This window comes from Gavia stellata, chromosome 10 (assembly GCF_030936135.1).
Source record: "Gavia stellata isolate bGavSte3 chromosome 10, bGavSte3.hap2, whole genome shotgun sequence".
Taxonomy (NCBI): Eukaryota; Metazoa; Chordata; class Aves; order Gaviiformes; family Gaviidae; genus Gavia; species Gavia stellata.
This window is the reverse complement of record NC_082603.1, coordinates 23215601-23237107: the sequence shown is the minus strand read 5'-3', so window position 1 is coordinate 23237107 and position 21507 is coordinate 23215601. Positions and strand designations below refer to the sequence as shown.

Here is a 21507-nt window from a genome sequence, read left to right as displayed (position 1 = left end):
AATTCACCAGGACACTGGTGCAGAGTATGCTTAGCTGATCACAGCTCCTCGAGGCTCAAAAAGGGCATCATAATGGTACAAAACAAGGGCATGATGCCTGACTCCCTGACGTGATAGCTAACCAATGGTCATTTCTGTTTCTCTACATCAAACACATTTGCAGTTGTTGAGTCTGTTTTGCTGCCTTGTGTGCACCACAGCTCTATGCTACCACTAAACTTGTTACAGCAAACACTTAAGAGTACCTAAAAAACAGATTTTTGCCTTTCCACAGTGAAATATTCTACTGCAGTGTAACACACAGTAGCTAAATGAACCCTCTGTGGTTATTACCCACCTAATGCTGTGAAAATATTACTATGACATTTCGTCTGGTCGACCATCTTAAAGGTTAATTCTGTTTCCTATTTGAGGTTTTCCTCTAGGTGAGCCATTCTGTGCCGTTTCTATTTACTGATTCCAAACAACCCCCAAACTGTTTCACTGCTCACTCTCACTGTTAAGAACATATTGACTGGCTGCCTGCTCTGCTGTTTAATTCATTTATGCTGAGAGTCAGGCATGAAGACAGAATTTTAAATGTGACATTTGCAGGCTGTTGGGTCATTTGAAGCTCTGACAACACCAGGGAGTTCCTGACATACAAACTGGTCCTGATTTCCAATCTTCCATGTTCTGAACACATCAGAGATTCTTCCCAGAGGTGCAGATTTCAGCCAAAAGTTTTAAAATCCCTTGTGTTTACATCTCGCAGAAAAGACCTGTACACTTCAAAGTTTTAAAATAAGACTTATGTTTACTTTAAGGTAAAGCCAGCACTGCATGCAGCGTGTGACTCAACTCCTTCAAAACACTGATTGACAAAGGTACTTGGAAAGATCTACAATAATAATTAATACTAATAGGATTTTGTGAGCAACTTCGACATTTAGTGGACTTTCATTTGTTCCTGTTGATTTTTAAGCATTCAAAACCAGGTCAGTCTGAAACCACAGCTTAATCTCACATTGTCTATCTGGCTATTGCTACCCTGACCAACATCAAGTCCCCATTTTCAGGTTGGAAGTTTTCCTTATCTCAAGGCAGTGAATGGACTGTACCATGTTGTCTCCCATGATGAACTGTCATTATCTTCCCAAACTTTCAGGTCAATTTTTCAGACTATACCTGATTACCTGAAAGATTCCATACTGCCAAGGTACCATTAGAAAAACAGTAATCTGACCTATTCAGTCCCCATTTAGGATTACCTGTCCCTGAAGCAGGACTCACATCTACAAAGTTAAAAAAAAATTTTTTTTTGAGAAAATTCCAAATGACTGCAACAGAGTAGGTCTTTTTGCTTTCTTTAAAGCACCACCAAGAAGGGAGATGCTAAGTCTCAATACTCGTGTTTCACAGTATATCACAAGTTTTATGTATGTTATTTGGCCATGAGTGTTTCCACAAAATAGGCAGAGCCCACTGTGGCTAACAATGTAGAATGAGAAGACATGTAAATGCAGGCTGGGCATCTAGTCTACCAGCAGGACGGATTGAGAATCAGACCCTGAACTTTGAGAAAAGAGCAAAAAGGGAGTATAGAATGTTCTGTGCAGAAAAGGTCTCCTCCTCCTCGCCATAAATTGGGGGGAAAAAAAAAAGAGACATGCTACAACAAAAACTGTAGCCTGCTATTCAATCCCAGGTCAGACATCCACATCATCCCTCATTTGTTTACCTAAATCAATGGAAGAGTATTGATTTTAAATAAAGACACAGTTATAGAAAGCACAGTCTAGGCAAAATCTCAATCTCTGGTTTTTTAATTGGGCAAAACAAAAAAGCAAACAAAAAACCCTGTGCAAAGCAGAAAGTATGATGATGCTGCTGTAGTTAGAAATAGTGCTAATTCAAAACTGTATTAGGAGGGGAGATTGTTTTCCCTACTCAACTCGTCATGACAATTATTCCACAATAATGATTCTATACTTTCACTGCTTTTTCAAGAAGGGGAATATGATTTAGGTCAAGATGCAAATTTGAAGAAATTAATGGGGTTTTTTTCTTTTATATCAGTAGACACACAACAATTCTAACAGCAACCTCTGAAGTGTCAAGTGTGTCATACAGCAAGCATCTTTTCATTGCCATGTTCAGAGTGAGACTTTTATGATTTAATAGTTGTCATCTAAACAAGAGTATGTTGTTTTTACATACTTCCAGCATGACGACATTGATTCCGTATGACCTAGAAAAGTAGATTTTATTTCAGATGTTGTTTGTTCTCAGAGAAAATCCTTAAAATAGAAAGACATACCTGGTGTATTATCTGAGCTACAGGAAGTTGTTCAGCATATTTTAGTGGTTCTGTTGCCAACTCATCCTTTGGAAGCCTGGGAAGAAATGAAGTTAACATTTACCAAAGTTAGTACAAGGTTTACCGAGTTAAATTACTGAAATTTAAAAGTTTCGGATACGTTACTTTTAAGTATGTGGTATCTGGGAGATAGTTTTGCTTAAGATGAAGAGAAAGTGTATTTTAAGACCTTAATTGAATATATGTCCTACAAAGTTGAGTGAAAGAATAAATTCATAGTAAACAGAAATGTGCGTAACATTTTGGATTTTTTCCCTGACCAAAGCACATAAAATACAAATTTAGCAGCAGAAGCCTAAGAAAACCTTTAAATTTAGTTTTAGATTAACAAAGTGCTGGTGAAAGCTGGATTGAAATCCCCACAGGAAAGAAGACTTATGTGTTTACAGAGAAGATTCAGCACTGTTAACAATACAAGCTTCTTCACTCAATCTTGCAAACATAATTCTAATATGACCATCTCAAAAGGCAAGAGAGATAATTCACCGTTTCCCATTTTTGCTGCAAGTGCACATCAGTGTCCAGTTGTGGTATAAGTTCAACACCACAAACATTTGTGCATTTGCTAGCACAGTAGTGGGTACTACTGGTTTCAAATAAGCCAAAGAACTAGTGTGAACAAAAAGAGTAGAATACTTCACAAAGAAAATGCATCATATCCCTTTAAACTTTGAATAAACTGTAGTTGCAACTGAAAATTCAGAATCCATAAGCAGTCTCTTAAAAGAATATTTAAATGATAGTAAATTAATATGAAAGCATGTTTTAAACCCTTCAACCATGCTGCTTTCTTCTACTGGAACCGCACAGCATGTGCTACATTTTCAAATTATCATTCAAGGTTTTCATCAGTCATTCCTCAATCTTTCTGAAGAGTTCTGAATATAGGAATTTGAGTAATATGACAAGAAATGAAGGGGGAAAAAAAAGGATCCTATGAAAACAAGGCCCTTCTATGAAGTTAAAGCAGAATTACTTTCAGACAAAAACTGTGGCCAAGACATTATTTTCCAGGTTCAAATTACTACCTTATACCCATTCTAGTCAAAAATGATACATGTTTGCTGGGTTAATTTACCTGCAGACTGGCTGCCCGGTAAGAGCCAGAAACTATAGGCTTAGACTCTGCACTGGGAGTCAACAGGCTGTGGTAAAAGAGAGGACAACAAATGCACATCTCTTCCCTTTTCCATTTCTGAATTTATGTTGTGGTATGGAATGCTTTTAAGCTCCAAATAAGAGCCTGAATACCCAGAAATCTGTAACGAGCAGAGTATGAGGAAGTATGAAAGTCTTACTGTATAAGAAATTTAAAAGCAGAGAATGAAAGGAATGTGGCAATATTTCAAAGATCATAGTGACAGCCTGTCTAGAACTGCTTAACGTGCTTAAGAAAAATTAAGTAAGCAAGCTCTGAGCTACTGAAGCTGGTCTACTGAAACAGCTCATTTACTTACATGGTTTTTAGAGGTTTTGGACTATTATGGCAATGATGAATTTTACTCACAACATGAAATATACTGCTGTTATAGTTCAACACAACCATCAGAGCTTAGAGTGGGCTCCATAACTCCACTGCAGTGTGCAGAAGGAACCTTTCCACTCATTTCCTTTCTACTTTCTATGATTTGCAGAGTCCTGACCAGCAAACATACCACTGTCTGTTTAGCTACCCACAGCCAGCGTGAATTTGACATGACTTCTGTTCTACTGGGAGCCTGTTAGCTGACACAAAACCTTGATTTATGGATACCAGCTACATAAACCCATTTCTTAGCCATAGTTCTAGATCTGAAACCACTGTCCACAGAACAAAATATTAATCAGCATCTTGAACATTTATCTCTACAGCCTTTACAGGGACAGTGCAAATCTGGAAAAAAACCCCAGTATCTCAAATCCCAAAATTAAATACTTGAAGCTGCAAGTAACAGCTACAATTACTATAAACTGAATGTTAGCAGGAGGGGAAAAAAAAACAAAAAAAACCACCACACAAAATAAAACCTTGTCTGTTCTATCAAGGACTTTGTACGTTTGGCAATGTTTTCTGTCTAGACAGAGTCAGCATTCCCTTGCATAGTCAAACACCCTCCGTGTCAACTGCAGAAAAAAAGACCTTTCTTCAAATGTCAAGGGATTAAAAAGAGATAGGGAAAACTTATAATTTTGAGCCTTAGGAAGTTTTACTAGAAAAATAGGGAGGCAAGAAGAGTATAAACAAGTATTTTAAAGTAATTAGATTTAAATTGAAATTAGGCTGATAGGAGCCGCTCAACATCAAGAAAGACTATTTTTTTAGTTTTTTCTAATTTACTTTCTGAAAAAAATTAACTACACAACGTTTTATATACATGTAAATTATAAGGTGTAGATTAGAGATGCACTTTATAATATATACATACACGTGTCTACATAGGTACCCACACTATAATATGTATACATGCACGCACACAGGTATTTTGGAAGAAAATTTCAGAACTGTTCTCTCAAAATTCTTGCTTAAATGCCATGAACTTCTTGTATATATACTCAGTGATGTACTACCTGTCAAGTCTACAAAAGAGTTTTGATTCTTCTCGCCTGCAGATAAGCCTCCTCAACTGGATGAGCATGTATCTCAATCTTTTACATTAAACCGCATAAATTAAACCATGTAAACTCAAAACTCTTGACAAAAAAGCTGTATGAAATATTGCCCAACTACATCCCCTACCTGGAGCGAGTCATTAACTTGAGCTAGCAGGTATGATAAAGCAGTGTTATCAATAAACTTTGGGCATTTGAGGCTACTAAATAAAGTGCAAGAATAACTCACAGTAAATGATCTTTGCAAATTTGACAATAATAGTGTAGTCTTCATTATTATGATCCTGCAGTGCTTTCATCTAAAGCCACTGCATGGCATTTTGCCAAGTGAAAGAACATACCACCTCCTCCTAGTACCATACGCTCAGATCCGTCTAATAAAATTTAACTGTGAGAAGGATATGCAGATTTTTGAGCCAACCTAAAACATCAGCAAGTTCTTACTGACCATGACTGATTTTTTTTTTGTGCCTAAATTCATAAGCATATAGATGGCTTCACAAAGGTTTTCCTGAACGCTTTGTCGCAGGTCTTTTCTCTTCTTTGATCAACTATCAAAATATTTCAATACATATTTTTCTAGGGTTATTATCATCTGCTTCTATTCATGGTTCTGACCAACAGTCAGATCTGAACTGTTATTATATTCACTGTTCATAAGTATTTATTAATTGGAAAATTAAAAGCATGTAATACTAGTGACATTCTTTTTAGCTAAAAAAAGGAAATTACCCCTACAAGTTATGTTGTATTTTAAACAAATAAAAGTAAAAATTCTGTGAGGAAAACACACTTTTTTTTTCTTTAATTATCTTTTTAATTTTCCTATGAAGTGATGATACCTGTGACAGAAATTGAACTTTATGACAGAGGTACCTTCCAGGTCTCAGTTTTCAAGTTTTCACAGTTTGGAAAATGCTTCGAAGTGCTTAAAAATGTCCAGCACGAAGAGTTCTAACAGTATAACTATGTCAGTTAGCAATACCACTTTCAGTATTCATTTTAACAGATATAAGCAATATAAACTCCTTTGAAGAGAATTATATTACTAAGAAGGCACCATGGATCTCATATTCATTTCTCAGAGCAAGCACCAGTTTACTGGTCTAAACATTTGTATAATGGGTATAAGGCAACTTCCTCTAAACTTCTTTTTGCTTCTTTTATCTTACCAACAAAACCTGTTGAGCAGTCATTCTTTCTAATAAAGATGACAACTGGACGATGCAACAAGAAATTGCTATCCTGTAAGCAGCACAGAGGATGAAATGCTGCATATGAAAGGCTTCTATGAAACAGCATCCATCATGAAAACTCCAAGAACAGGAGTAGAGTCAAGACTTGTCTGTCTTGAGAAAAGGTCAGGAACAACTACTGGAGCCTAAAATCCTCTGCAAGGGGGCACAGAGGGTATATTTTAAATAGTCTTTTAAATAAGAACAGAGACAGCTCGCTGCCAGTAAGATCAAGCAACATGACATAGCTCACAACTACATGGCTGAATTCTCTCCCCCAAAGCAGAGGCCGCATCTAAAACTGGTGACTCTAGGCATGTGTTAGGCCCTGAACCATGCACAAACACTGCCCAGGAGAGCACTAGCTGGCATGAACCAAAAAAGTATCAGGAACCGTGCTAACAATTAAACATCACATATGACTGCAAGACAGTACATCAGTCTGTCTAATTTACAAGCACAGAAGCAGTCTTGGATTCTGTCTTTAAGAAAATTACATTGGTTAGCTTGGTCAGTATTGCAAGTGGATCAAAGAAAAGCCACAAGCAGGGCAGTTAGTACAGAGGAGAAAGAAAATTGCTGCAAAGCTGCTACTTCATTTTACACTAGCCCTAAGATTAGTGGGCTACTAACATTGGGCCTCCTAGACTGGCAGAATTACCTGTAAAAAAGGCAAAACTCTTCTAAAAAGTGTAAGGGATAGGAAGGCCATGACTAGAGAGAAGAAAAAGGTCAACGCAGAAAAGGATGTTCTACTTCCTCCTTTTTTGCAGGGTGGAGGAAGAGAACAGGGCAGGAGAAAGATCATCTCCATTACAATCATCCTGACCTTGCCTCTCCCTTTCACAGAGGAACACAAGTAAATGGGTAACTGCTGTCCTTCCGGAGATAATTCCCAGATGCCTGGGGTGGCATTCACTTTTGCTCAAAATCAGCTACGTCAGGAAAACAAAAAACAAAATACAAAATAAAAAACCTCAGTTGATGGAATTTGTGCTCAAATCACTTGTGGCAATCTGAGGCTGTAATTTCACAAAATTAGTTGGCCTCACTGTTTAGTTCATTTATATTTGACACTTAAACCTTAATTTTATAAAGGGATAATTTGTTGTAATACAAATTTCCTTTTATGTTTAATTTCTTTCAAAACAATTCTATTAGAAAAACAAAAGCCATTTTTCATGAATTAATTTTCCAGTAAGAAATGGTCCTTTCTGTCTCAACTGAGCATGACAGCAGAGTGCTGCCAACAGTGCCAAAGCGAGCTAACACAGTGGCATATCAACATATACGGCATCATGCCTGACAGCTGGTAATGCAAAGCATAAGGAGATCTTGATTTTCATGGAGAAGACTCGAAAGAAACATAAAAATCAGAAGAGAAGTGGGAAGCAGTGAGAGATAGCAGAAGAGGAGGATCTCGAAAAATTCAATTTAAAAGTTATTTTTATACTGCCCCTGTGACTGCTCTTAGATGAAGCAAAGTAAGCATGAAACAGAAACTGTGGAAAGTGAATCTAAATCCAGTAAAATGTGTCGAGATGCTTAGTGAAAAATCTTATTTGTTATTTATATTTGCATGCTCAGTCTTATGGGGAAAATCCTGAGAGAGTCAATGTGCGCTAAAGAAAAACAAATCCCTACCATCAAGAGGTGGCACGTTTTGCCACAAGTGCTAATCCAGCCTATGGTCTGCTACGCAGAATAGCTACAGTGGCTTTAGGACAAAGATACATTTTATCTCATCCAAGTATTACAAAAATACAGGAAAAAGAGAGCAGCATGTGATCACTAACTAGCTTGCTCATGGCAGAAACGGGCTGCTAAGACACTTCAGAGAAAGAAGTCTAGATAACAGGACAAGCCATAAAACCTGGCTCTCTGGGCAAATATAAACATTCACTAATTATATGAGACAATAGGACTAAGGCCAATATTTCTTCCTTCCTATACAGTCCCTATATTTGATGGTTTGGACAGCTCACACATTCTTTCATGCATATGACCCGTGCATAGGTAATGTTGCACCTCTTTGAAACTATTGTTCCTTGATGATAAGTCCTAATATATAACCACCTCTCTTGGAAACTACACAAAGTCAGAGTGTGAACAGGGTAAAGAAGAGTATATCAGAGACAAAAATGCATTATGGAAAAAGGGGTTTGGGGATTACCTTCTTTATTTGCTGTAGATGTACAAGACTCGCACTGCTCTTAAAGTGCAGCCCGGTTTGTTTGACAGATAACTTCTGAATAGTATGAATGAAAATACTGGAATGGATTGTCCAACTTCTAGTAGTGGCTCGAAAGCAGAAATACTGCAACTGATCGGACAGTCAGTATGTGACCAAAGGAGGCAAATAACACAGCAGTGGCCTAAATCAGACACCCTAGACTGAAAGGTTGAAATTATTAATCTAAACCTGTGTATAGCACTGATAGCTTTATTGACTGTAAATACATGAACACGTTTGCATCTGGCAATAAAAAGAAAACAAAAATGCCAGAGCTTTATGCACCACATCAGAAAAAGTTATTAGGTTTCCTATTAAAGAGAGACTGAAATGGGTTATGTCGGGTTTGAGTGAAGAGTTTTTAAAATTGGCCATTAGGAAATTTATCTACCGTATCCATACTACAGAAGATTAAGAATTAGACCTTGGATTAACTCCAGGTACTTGATCCATCTGTTAAATCCTAACTTCACATATATTTAAGAATAGGGTCTATTTAAACAACAGAAGCACTAACGTATACAGAAAATGCCAGTGCTTGAAAAGATGAGAGCATGGTTAACTCTGCTCTTCCCCAAAATAATCCTTTTCTTATCTTTTTAAAGGAATGCAAGATTTGCTTGTAAGCATGCCTACCACAAGAATAGTCACAAAGAAGAGAAGGAAACACTTGAGAGTATAATCATTCCAGGGAACTTCCTCACAATGTCTCCTTCATGGCACCAGTTTCTTCAGTTAAACGTTCAAAACAAGTCTTTCAGCTACTTAAGAAAGCATTCAGTGTACACTTTGTTGTGGCAACCTTTGCTCAGGAGACTGTGGACGTTCCCCTCTGAAAACCTGATATACCCAATAATGCAAACAATTTCATTCACTACCATAGTACTGAGCTTTGGTAAACTGGACAGCTGGCAGCTTACCTTGAGCGACCTTGCAGGACTGTCTAGCAGAATGCTAATGTGCATCTTTTGCAGTTCATTGCTGTGGAGTCTGAAAGTCATGTCTTAGAATGGGTAAGCCATCAGTGCATATTCAAAGATGAGGAGAGGAGGGAGCTATGTCTATGGAAATAGACAGGCATTTCACAAGTACAGCCAAGCACACCCAGATTCTTTGGTCCACAAATGCTGTGACTCCATGATGCTTACAGAACCTAATATAGTGGGTGGCATACTAGCAAAGATGCCTTAAAAATAAGATTGCACAAAAGTGAACAATACAATATGGAGATGAACAAAAAAACAAATTGAAGGCAAAAATTATCTCTGATGCAATGAAAAACTAAGTCAATGTTAGACACAATCAGATTTATAATTATCTGAAGAAGGAAGCTACTGACTTGCATTGAAAAGAAAAAATATTTTACTTCATTGTGCTGGCCTTTACAGAGAGATATTCCTGTAGAATAAAGTAGCAAAGTATTTTGTGGTTTAGAAATGCAAAATACTTTCTGTAATCTGTTCATTTCTTTTCAAATAAATATGAAAGATACTGACCCAAACTAGTCGTACAGACCTACTCTTGGAGTTTAAAAAACACCTAAGTCTCTGAATGCACAGTGATTTCTGTTGGACCTGATCATAAACACATCTGCTGGTGTTCCCAGAGTCTGCCAGACACACTGAGTTATAAACTGTTCCTTCATAAACTGGATAAAAACAGACTGTAACAAATGTTTCCTCTGCCTTTCTGTGATCCACACATAATTTCTTATCTAAAGAATTTCAGGTGATTAACCTTTGTCAAGCCACATATTCTTAACCATCCCAAGATACTAAAAAGAGGTAATAGAAGTCTATAGTGTGTTTTAACAGAGGTTGACCAATATTGTCTCTCTGCTCTTTTCTAACCGATGACTTTTGTCAAAATGTTTAGTCACTGAAGGGACTCCCTGTTCTTCCTGCTTCTATTTTTATACTTAGGCAAGACACAGGAAAGGAATTAAAAAGAATATTGGCTTAAGTAAGCAGAACTGACTTTGCTGCTACTGCAAAACACATGACCTGCAGGGCTTCATTTTGTTATCTCAAATATTCCACATTTTAGGTAAATTAGAAAATCTCTTTTGAATTAAACTTCAACACGATGATGCTGCTGAAGCACAAAATGCTAATCAAAAATTGGAGATAAAAAGACCAGCTAAGTCTCTCCTCTATCACTGAAAATCACCATTTGAGTCCACAGCTAAAAGTACGTACTCGTTGCTTAATGTTAATTCATTCTCACAGCAGGAAAGGGTTGGGGGGGGGGGGGGGGGGGTGGTTGGAGAACAAGTGTCTCCATCAAATTTCCCAAACTCATGATATTTTTGTACAGACAAGTCCAGCAGTATCAGAGGAGCTTCTACTAATGGTCCAAACCAGTCAAAAGAGAACATCGCCCACCTAGCTGAGCAAACATTCAATCTAGTTTGAAGTGTTTATGTGCTGTATCTAGTAACTGAGGCTGCCAATTTCCCCCTTGGACCCAGTCCATGGGAAAACGTTTAAGAATGGTTAAAAAACACCGATTATTATTGCCTTATAACTAGTTTGGAAACCTGTGACTGAATTTCACAGAAATCTCAAAGAAAAAAGACCAAACCCCCCCCGCCAGCACATCACACATGCAGTTTAAATACTACTACCAGTACGTGTTAGAATTATACTTTCAGCTGGATAAAGCAAGCTTGTTCATTTTTCATAACTGAAAGTTTATCAGTAGTGCCTAATCTTTACATTTCAACACCTAATCTTTACAATTCAACACCACCTGCCAGTGCACAGAAAGTCAGAAAAATCAGCAGGAAGATGTTTTTAAAACAAAGAATTAACATGGGAATGTGCCAGGATAGCAATTCCATTATTTAGTGGCCACTATTAGTCTTTATAGTGAAGTTCATATTTTGTTTAATACAACTGTTCTTTCCTGTATATGTTCAAATTAAACAAGGTAGCTGCATTTGTTTACATTGTTACACTTTCAACAAGCACCTTTTAAAAACCCTGTAATACACACATTTTAAGGCTAATATTTCTACACCTACTATACATATTTCTATTTTTTCAGTTCATGAGTCATGTAATGTACCATCCAGCTATAATTTCTCATGAGACTGCTTTGTTCACTACAAGAATCTGTCAAAGTAGCAGTGGCAACATCTGTTGTCTGCCCAACACCATCCTCAGACCTTCTACCTTACTCCCCTCCATTTCAAGCTTCCTACTTTACTTTTTTGCCCCTTTCATCAATGTAGATAACTACACAGAATTACAGAAGTGTTGTTTCTAAGGGACTTTTGGAGATCATCCCGTTCAACCTCCCAACACCAGATCAGGTCAGCCATGGCTTTGTCTAGCTGAGTCTTCAAAACCTCCACAACTTCTCTGGGTAACGTGCTTTAGTGCTACTTCATCCTCTTTGCAAAAACATTTCTCCTAATGTACAACCTGAACCTCCCAAGCCACAACCTACAGCCAATGCCCCTTGTTACCAAAAGAAGAGTTTACTTTAACCATCTCCATAACTGCATTTCAAACAGTTGCAGCATGCTATTACATTTCTTGTCTTTTCAAGGCTAAGCAAGCCACCTCTCACAGGTTATGTGCTCCAGGCCCTGACCACCTTGGCAACCCCTCTCTTCTGTCTCAGCATCTTTCCTGAAGGGGAAGGCCAAAAGCCAGACACAGTATTTCAGGTGGGGTTTCACCAGCATCAAAGAGAAATAACAACAACATTGCTCCATCTGCTGATCATATTCCTCCCCATGCAGCTCAGTAGGCAGCTTGCCTTATTGATGATGACAGCACTCTGTTGGTTCATATTCAACCTGGTGTCCACCACCGCCTCCAGATCCTTTACAGAAGAACTGCTAATCAGCCTGTCAGCTTCCAGCCCCTACTGATACGAAATAACAAGAAAAGACACCAGCTGAACTTCTTTCTACAGGTGTATAAAAAAGCATAGATTGGTACCAGTAATAGACTCAGGTTTTCTTGAAAGAAGCATGCTATACACTGGGGACTCAGAAAATTAATCATAAAATTACAGTTCTGGGCTTTTGAGAAATGGTTTGCTGTGCAACCAAGTCTCCCTTGAACACTAGATGTTGCATTCGGTATTTTTGGATACAACGTGACCAGTAACACATTTCCATAAAGCAGACAACGAAGATACAGCAAGGACTGCAAAACACTATACAACAAAACTTAACCAATTGCTTTCCCTTCTTTCACCAGCACTATTCCTCTCTGTAGCCAACTCCAAGAGTCCTTACAGTAGCCATGACAGACAGAACTCAGTAGCATTCTGATCAGCTAGTAGTAAATGCTTTAGATCTCCTGTCAACACATGTACCTACATAACATTATATTGCTAATCACATTAGGAGGGCTTTTCTTCACAGAAAGCTGCACAGAAAATTACGTAGCTCCCGAGCTTTTTATCAGTCTTATCTTCTGGACCATGATTTTCTGTTATTTGTAGGTGACTTGTGCACTTTTTTGTCTGGATTGTGGTTTTGTTTGTTCTTGTTAATGGCATATGAAACCTCAAGTTCAAATACAAACACTTAGCTATATTATATTCTCTGAGGCCAAGGTACTGCAGGTTACTGAGTCTGCTGATGTTGAACAATGAATCTATTAATGCTTGACCCTGTAAAGCAGTCAAACTTTTTTTCATATTGGTATTTTATAGTCTGCCTTTCTGTCCTCACTTATTCCACAGTTTTAGGACCAGAAAGGATTCAACTCCTGTCCACTGCATATTAACCAGAGTGGCCTATATCAAGTACAGTGACTTTACAAACTTTACAGCCTTTAAGCTTGAACAATTTTAGTGTTCCGCTCCCAGAAACAAAAGCAGTGGCAGCAAGTCATACTTTTCCTGGGTCAAGCACATGGCACGCCACTTGCCAAGCTCCCAGCAGGCGTACAAGCTTGAGAATCCCCCTGCCTATCCAGGCAAGCCACTAGGTCTGAGGTCGGTGGGACAGACAGAGGGACACTATCTCCTTCCTCTCAATTCAATGCTGTAGTAGTTCCAGCATCTGCCAGCTGTACCTGTACAAGACATAAGCCTAGATCTGCAAGTTATCCCTGGCTGCGAAAGGCAAACAGTAAGCTGGAGAAGCCAGATTTCTAATGTTGCAAGGTGACTGCTAATCCAAATACCTGACATGAAACCTGGCATCTCAGACACCTGCCAAGTCCAGATTTCCGATTAGCTCACCCTCTTCTTGCTGGGAAGGGACAGATAGCTCTGAGTGTGCCACAAACTATCAGCTCCCTTTCCCTCTGCAGTCTCCAAGGGACACGGCTAAAGCAGGAACAGAAGCAACTATGAGGGCTACAGCCATGTCCCTCCCCATATTTCCTTCTCAGTTACCCTAAATGCTCTGTACTGTTTTATTTGTCTTGCTGCAGGAGTAAAGAGATAAAACCATTTAATACAAAAAAGCTTTTTTTTTACAGAAATTTCAGTTTCTTTCCATACCTATGTTGATATGAATTCTGCAACATCTTAATCATCAATATGGTAAATGCCAAGCAATGTTTAAGTAATCAAAGACCTTCTTTATTATGTAATAAAGCAAAAGCTACCTCTATGAAATGTTAAGTTCCTAAAATATTAAATAGTACAGTTTTCAAGACCACCTATATGGGTTGGACCTTGCCCATAGCAAAAATAATTTATGAGTTAGTAAAATTATTATGCTAACAATGTCTAACAAAGACTAATATTAAATAGCTATTTTTGAAAATGGGACTTAAACTTTTAAAATTAAACCTTCAGAGTTCAGTCAGAACATGCCCAAACTTAGGTAGACCATGACCTTCTAAGACTGTCTTATAGTAGTAGAACATATACATTAAATGGGTTGATCTGTTTTTACTTCCTAAAACAAAAAAAAAAAAAACCCACAGAAAAAAAAATCCACTTCACTCTTTTGTCAGAGAATTGTTCATGGTGGGTTTTTTTTAAACAAATGTAAGGGTTTACATAAAAATTATTTACAATTTTAACTAAGTTTGAAGCCCTAGTATTATTAATCTAATCTCGGTCTTTATCTCATTCCAGTGGTAGGTTCTTCCATTATTTAAAAGTCATTTCCTGCAAATGTTTACAATCTACAGAACATTGTATCAGTAAATCTGAATGTTAAGTATACGTTATCAATAGATACTACAAGCAAGAGACTATGTAAAGCAGAAAACATCACAATGCCAATCTGTCACTCAGCTTTTAGAACTTCAGGCTCTCAATACACCTTATGTAAAAGAACAAAATCTCTGATGCTGCTAAGGTCCTTCACAATCCTATATATAAATATTTATGTGTGTGTTGTGTGTATACACATGTACATAAAAGGCATCTATGAAACTAAGGCAAGAATTAAAAGTTTCTTGGTTCATTCAGTACAGATAACAAGGCCAGATTTCTCTTTTGCCACCTCCATATGGAATAATTAAGAGTTACAGAAACAATGGAACAACTCTAACTGCACAGTAATATGCTCAAGAAAAAAAAAAATCCAGAGTGAGGGAAGCATGAAGACATGCAATAGCCAAAAGATTTCTTTCTACAAAACTTTGCATGCTTCATATTACCAATTATATGAAGTCTAGTGAAGAGTTTACATTCTGTCCTGTACCTTTTAACTTCATATTTCAAATGTGTTGCGGAATACAAACTTTATTTCTAAATCATCTGTTTTCTCTCATGTCTTCATGAATGTTGAACATATCTGTCACCAAAATATTTAGAGCACTTTAAATATAAGCACCATGGTGGCAGGTGTGTGTCTTTCTTGTATATGCTCATTCCTCAGCTACAGGGGATCCTCATTCATGAGTGGAACTCCCACACACTACTGCAATGTAAGTAACCAAAGCAATAGGCACCGAATTTTTTCAGCAGGAATATCAAAGTATTTTAATATACATACTATGAAGCCCTTCTACTTGCATCACCATAAAATTCTACTCTGGTTTTGGAGTTAATGATAACCGAAAGTCCATGATGGCAACCAAGTATGCTGGTCCTCTGCTCAAAGAAACTAAGAAAAAAAAAATTTTCTTTCTGCATTTTAAGTCTAATAGCTCTGCAGCAATTTTTGTATGTCTACCCTATAGAGGCTATACATTCTAAGAAAATCTTATTGTAAAACTCAGTATGTGTTGACTATTTGTGGCTAGTATATGTATCCTTTACGGCTGCTGGTCAATTGAGATTTCATAAGCAAAGGCTTTTTATACTTTAATGTCTCCCTGCCTTATTTCCTAAAAAAACCACCAAAACAAAAAACCAAACAAACACCTGCTTCTGCTGCATTTATCAAGGCTAGGATGAATGTGGCAAACACACCCATCCCCACCGATGAATATATAAGTCACTTAGAAATGAAAAATTTCCATTTCAGTAAATATACTGCACTGTAAAGTACTGAACTTTCACTAGAGCTGCTTAGTGACTGCAGTTATTGTCTTACTACAGAGTCCTGGACTGAAACGTGGTAATACAGTATTTACTGATATACTGTATTCATCGAGAGAGAAAGGCCTGAAAGACAGATATAGTGGGGAAAACAGCAATAAGATGACACCTGCTATCTCAAGCTGACTGCTAAGCAGCCCACAACATTTTCACTGCAGCACTCGCCCTTTAGCACAGGCGGGGGTTTCCTCAGTATCATGGCAGAACCACGATGCTATCGCTTTCGCAGAAGAGTTGGCAGCTTGGGGTCCACAGGGAAGCCATACAAACTCTGGTAAAATATGTTTTATAACAAGAAAATGACAGTGCTGATGGGTCTGTAAGTGGAAAGCACCAGGAATTTCTATTTACCTCAAGAATGTGGATTTTTTTGTTATTCAAATACTTTTCCTACTGATCTTATGGCTATAAAAAGATGTTAACCAACTATTGGCCAGTGCATCTTTAGTAAACCCACCATTATACAAGAGGTCTTTTCAATAGGGAGGAGGAGGAGGAAAAGAAAGGCAGTTAAAAAATGAGCTATTGAGAGATTATATAGTCTGAATTCAAGACAATGGTATAGCCAGTGCAACACAAACTGATAATGTTATATTATAATCACCTCCGGAAGTATAACGAAGGAGTGTTTCCAGGTTTGGGGGGTTGTTTTGTGGTTTTCTGGTTTGTTTTTTGTTTGTTTGTTTGGGGGGGGCTGTTTGTTGGGTTTTTTTTAAACAAAACACAGTTAGAACCACTGATCTATTAGACATACTACATCAACCCTTGCAGACCAACTGCATACATTGTATTTCAAAAATTATTTTCTACTGGAACCTTACTCACTCCACTTCTATCAGGACAGCGTAAATTGATGGTACGCTATTGTAACTTACTGTTTGAAATCTGGTTTTCTCCTAAATAAATAGTTTTAATTGTATGTACACAATACTGCTGTAAAGGTAAGCAAATCCAAAGTGAAACTGGCAGAGGATAAACCTCAACAAGAGAGATCCTGAGAGAGAATTCTCCAAGCTGATGATAAGTCTGAAAATGCCTCAGTAAGCCCCTAGGAAGGATATTATTCCACAGCAGCCACTTCTGCGATAGCGCTGTGAAACACAGTTGAAGTCCTCTGCTACTTCCTCTGCGAGCCACCACCCCATCTATGCATACAGCATTATGACACCAGCCTACACTGCAAGAAAGGCAGATATGCAAGTCTGAGCAAAAACCAGAATACACTTTTTCTTGTATGTGGAAAGAGCAGTCTAAGAGTTAAATGTTAAATTGTAATAATTATTGTGCATAATCACAAATCAAAAAAGAGAGACTGTATTTTAATTTAGTGAAAGATACCCTTTTCCCAAATTTATTCATCTGGAGAGATGTATTTGGCAAGGTGACGTATTTGCTTGCACCACCTAGCGGGGTTTAGCTTAATGTACCAACACAGTCAGAGTTCAGTCGTGTTCTTACCTCGTGACATTAGTGACAGACCACATTTTCTCACAACATACTTAATATTTCAAGCCTGCATGAGCCACTAACAGCACTACGCTTCTGAGTTTCCACACATCTATAAAAACATAGCACAGAAAAAATGCTAGAAAACAATTCTTATTTTGCTTGTGTTAAACAAATTTGGCAGGAACTTAACAGAGATGTTGTAGAACACGATTCCAGAACGTACTGTTTATGAGTTTCTAACTTGAAACACACGTTAACAGTACCTTGTCAGGGCATACCATACATAACACAATCTGTTAAGACTATTGAGATTATGTGGTAACAAGGCCACACACTGAGATTTGGAAGATTTCTACGGGGCTTTTGGATCAAACCTCTGACAGAAGCAGGCACACAGTGCAAAGGGCTCCGTCTGCAGGGAAGACTGCAGCAACAACCTGTGCTAAAGTCCAGCTGCAGCAGGAACAAGCATCTACACTGGTTTTGTCACAAAGGTGTTGCTCCACTCCAGTTTGTGCTTTTAAGTTGGCTGCTTTGTAATGCACTGCCTCAATACAAAACTTTACTACGTGAAGTCCGGCCACTCTGGAAAAGTCCTTTTCTCAGGTCAAACCCCAGCCTGATACAGACAAGAATTCATTAAATATTTAAATACAAGTCCTGAATGGCATAGGTGAACTGATGTAAAAATGCATTTTTCGCACAGTTTTTCCTAAAGAAAAATTTATATACTGGAGTAAGAAGTCTGTTGCATTTAATCTGGAGCATAAATCATGCTATAGAGACAGTATAAAATGTTTTTTTAGATGGGGCAATTAAATAAATGAGAGATCAGTGCCAAAGTGTTTCTAGATCTCCTACCTGTTTTCCAGAGTAGGGACCTTAAGCATTTACAGAAATTCACATTGCCTTTCTTCTTTACAACACTATTTCTTTATTTCAGCTTACTCAGTATCATTTCTCACTTTAATGTAGACATATATTTGTAACTCATATAATATCAGAGGAGAAAAATAAATACTATGCCCACTTTACAATAAGGAACTAATCACAAATGTTTTATCTGGATTCACAGGAAGACTTTGGGGAATAATGCAAAACTACTCACCCTTCTATAAACTTCCATACAAGAAAAGACGAGAGGAAAAAAAATTTTCATTTCACAGTGGTTTATAAAATAACCAAAATCTGGGGTTTTTTCAGAAACAGTGCCACTAGTAACAACGGCGCTGACACGTATGCAAAGCCCCAGGCCATGGTACTATCTCCTACTATACGGTAGAATTATATTCTAACAGTATCAGAGGATAACTGTGCCGCAACCAAGTGGACACCAACACGGTCCTTTGAAGAGAAGACAAGAAGTGAGTCAGACTGTATTTTAAAGAAAGGTTGAAGTGTTTTTTGTTTCCCTTTTCGTAATCAAACTTTTAGACTGTTTCAATACTCGTACAAAGCACTCTTTCAGGAAAAAACATTAAAGTGCATTTTTCATTTTCATAGTTTTCTTATTTGCTTAAGGTTTTAACATGGGCCATTTTGCTCTATGAGGAGATCACATTTAATACTTAGGAGCTGCATAGGAAGTCGGAAAGAAACAATGCTTGCAATCTTATCCCAGGTACATTTGATGTTCACCCACATAAAAATCTAATTCTGCTCAACTGTGAAGCAATATATAGGCAAAACACTAGACTTCATACCCACTATCAAATCACTGCAGAATGCTGACTCCACTCAAAAAGACAGGAAAAAAAAAAGCTCGGCCTTTAAATTGATCACTAATATCAGAACATAGGTTCAGACACAAACGCACAGGCAACTGACTGTACACGTTATTTAACATAAACCTGTTACATACGGGCAACTCTCACACCTAAACTTATCAACACTGCTCTTGAAATTTTCATGTCCAAGAATTTTAAAACTGCCTTTACCACTCATGTACTGAAAAGAGTGCTACACGGTCAGTTGACCCAACGTACCATCCCACGAAGAACCTGCAGTATTCCCACTGTGGGACCACTTTTATTAGGAAGACTTTTGGTCACGTTTCTATCACGAAAGGCATTTTCAGAGCTTACTCTACCACACAGGTTAAGACTGCATTTACTCAGAAAACCATCTGCAGAGAAAAAAGTAAGAAAAAAAAAATCATAAACAACTTTCACCCATTTTTCTACCAAATTCACAAAGTATCTCCTTAATAGGGTCTAATGGATTCCAGCACTAAAACTTCTTTATTAATAGTGGTCTTCATATTTTGATTTTAAAGACAATCAGCTACTTATCAGGGATTTCTGAGTGATAAAAGCTGAGTATTAATCATTATTTGCCTTAAAATTGCATTTTTATTTTGTAATGCTTTATGAAATGGCCCTCATATTTTGTTACATTTCTCCTGTCTTTATTTAGCTTCCGCCTAAAGCCCTGGTGGTTGCTATGGTAACTTTGGCTTTTCCCCCCACTGTTCATGCAGGTTTTCAAACCCAATGACTTTTTTTAATCTTATCTGCTCTATAACAATAGTTCCTTGACTAAGGTGCTGCATACTGTACCAGATGAGAATCCTGCTATTTCACAGTAGTAACTGGAAAAACGATAGATTTTGCTAAATTTTGAAAATGAGCAATTGAAGTGGCGGTTTTTTGGTTTGTTTTTTAAATGTCTGAGTACATTATTCAGGTAAAATACACTAATTAGCGCACCAGTAAATGTAAGATAAAGCAATTTTTATAAACAGTAACACTTAAGGAACAAAAGCCCTGTGTGGTAACTTTTTTTGGAAGAAAAATAATCACTATTGTTTCACGTAGATTAAGCAGGACACGACTAAACAAAATGAGAACTGAGTCATTTTCTGCAACTGCTAAACGTGCTTAAACTCCATACTACTACTGTAGATTAGCATCAGTTCAAATCTCCCTGTCACAGAAAAAATACTTCTGGTCACTTTAATAAAATATTTCTTTAGATTAGCACATAGCCTGTTATCAAGTTGGTCTATAGCCTATAGGAAACAATCTGCATATGCCAACAAACAGATTAAGTACGTGCAAAGGCTTGAGCCATTTCCAAACACTCTTCACTAAGATCCTATTTTTAAATCTTTTTTTCCAAGAATGTTTAAGATAGGGCTAAATTCTTCAATGTGGATTTGTTCTTGAAGTTTTTCTTTTCCTTGAATTAATGCAAAGGCGATGATGCTCTCTTGATATTTTCTACAGGACAATGCCATCATTTTCTGCCCCAGATAGGAAATACCTCTCATGAGTATTTACCACCTTACTCACAAAAAGTAACTCAAAAACAGGGATTCAGTCAGACTGAGCTGATTAAACAGTTACACAAAATTCATCCCACATACAGGACTGAGCATTAAAAACATAAATCCACACCAAGCTATTAGCAACAAACATATTAACTACCTCACTCATTAAATAAGGTCCAAAAGGAGCATTCCTGTACTAAAGTTTTACTCGAACATGGTTACCTGAATCTAGCCCCTAACTGTACTCTGGAATGTATGCGGGCAGGGTTGTGCTGGAGACAGTTTAGTCCAGTTCAGTAGAGTAGGCTATTGAAACAACCTCTGGTAAAATGAATTCACCTTTAATACTGTCGTCCTCTTAAACAATATCAATAATATGAGCAAACAATAGAAAGGATTTACAAACTAAGAAAAATCACTACTTCATAGAATTCAACCCTGAGAATGATTTTGCATTAGTTTGTTTGGGGATGGGTTGCATTCAATATCTATTTGCCTCAATAATAATAATAATTCACCTTTTTTCATATATTATGGATATGGAAATTTTCCTTAATTTCAGGTTTTATAACCAGAAATTATGGGTTTTGACTTGGTAGACGACTAACATGTATATTGCTGTTATTTCTTATTATATTGATTTTCTGATTCCCTTCCCTCCTATTAACTTTACTTTTTTCCAGTTCAGTTTGAAAAGCAGCATACCTAAAAATTACTCTTTTATTTTACAAGGACAATTACCAGTGAGAATAAATAATCTGCAATTTGCTTCATTTCAGCAATTCCGTTTCTCTTCAAATTTCTGATGGAGTTAGCTTTATTATGTAATTATTCTTTTGTACAATTATGATTACATTTAGCAAAATAATCTGATTACTAGATGAGCACAGTAGGC

At 37.3% G+C, this 21507-nt stretch overlaps 1 protein-coding gene across 1 annotated transcript in view; it reads right to left on the bottom strand.

Annotated features, from left to right (window-relative positions):
- PIGK (phosphatidylinositol glycan anchor biosynthesis class K) overlaps nucleotides 1–21507 on the bottom strand; it is a 70193-nt gene that overhangs the window by 21535 nt on the left and 27151 nt on the right. The window contains exon 10 of the mRNA XM_059821859.1: nucleotides 2300–2375. Within this exon, the coding sequence (XP_059677842.1) occupies nucleotides 2300–2375 (76 nt within the window). The remainder of the gene's footprint in view (nucleotides 1–2299; nucleotides 2376–21507) is intronic.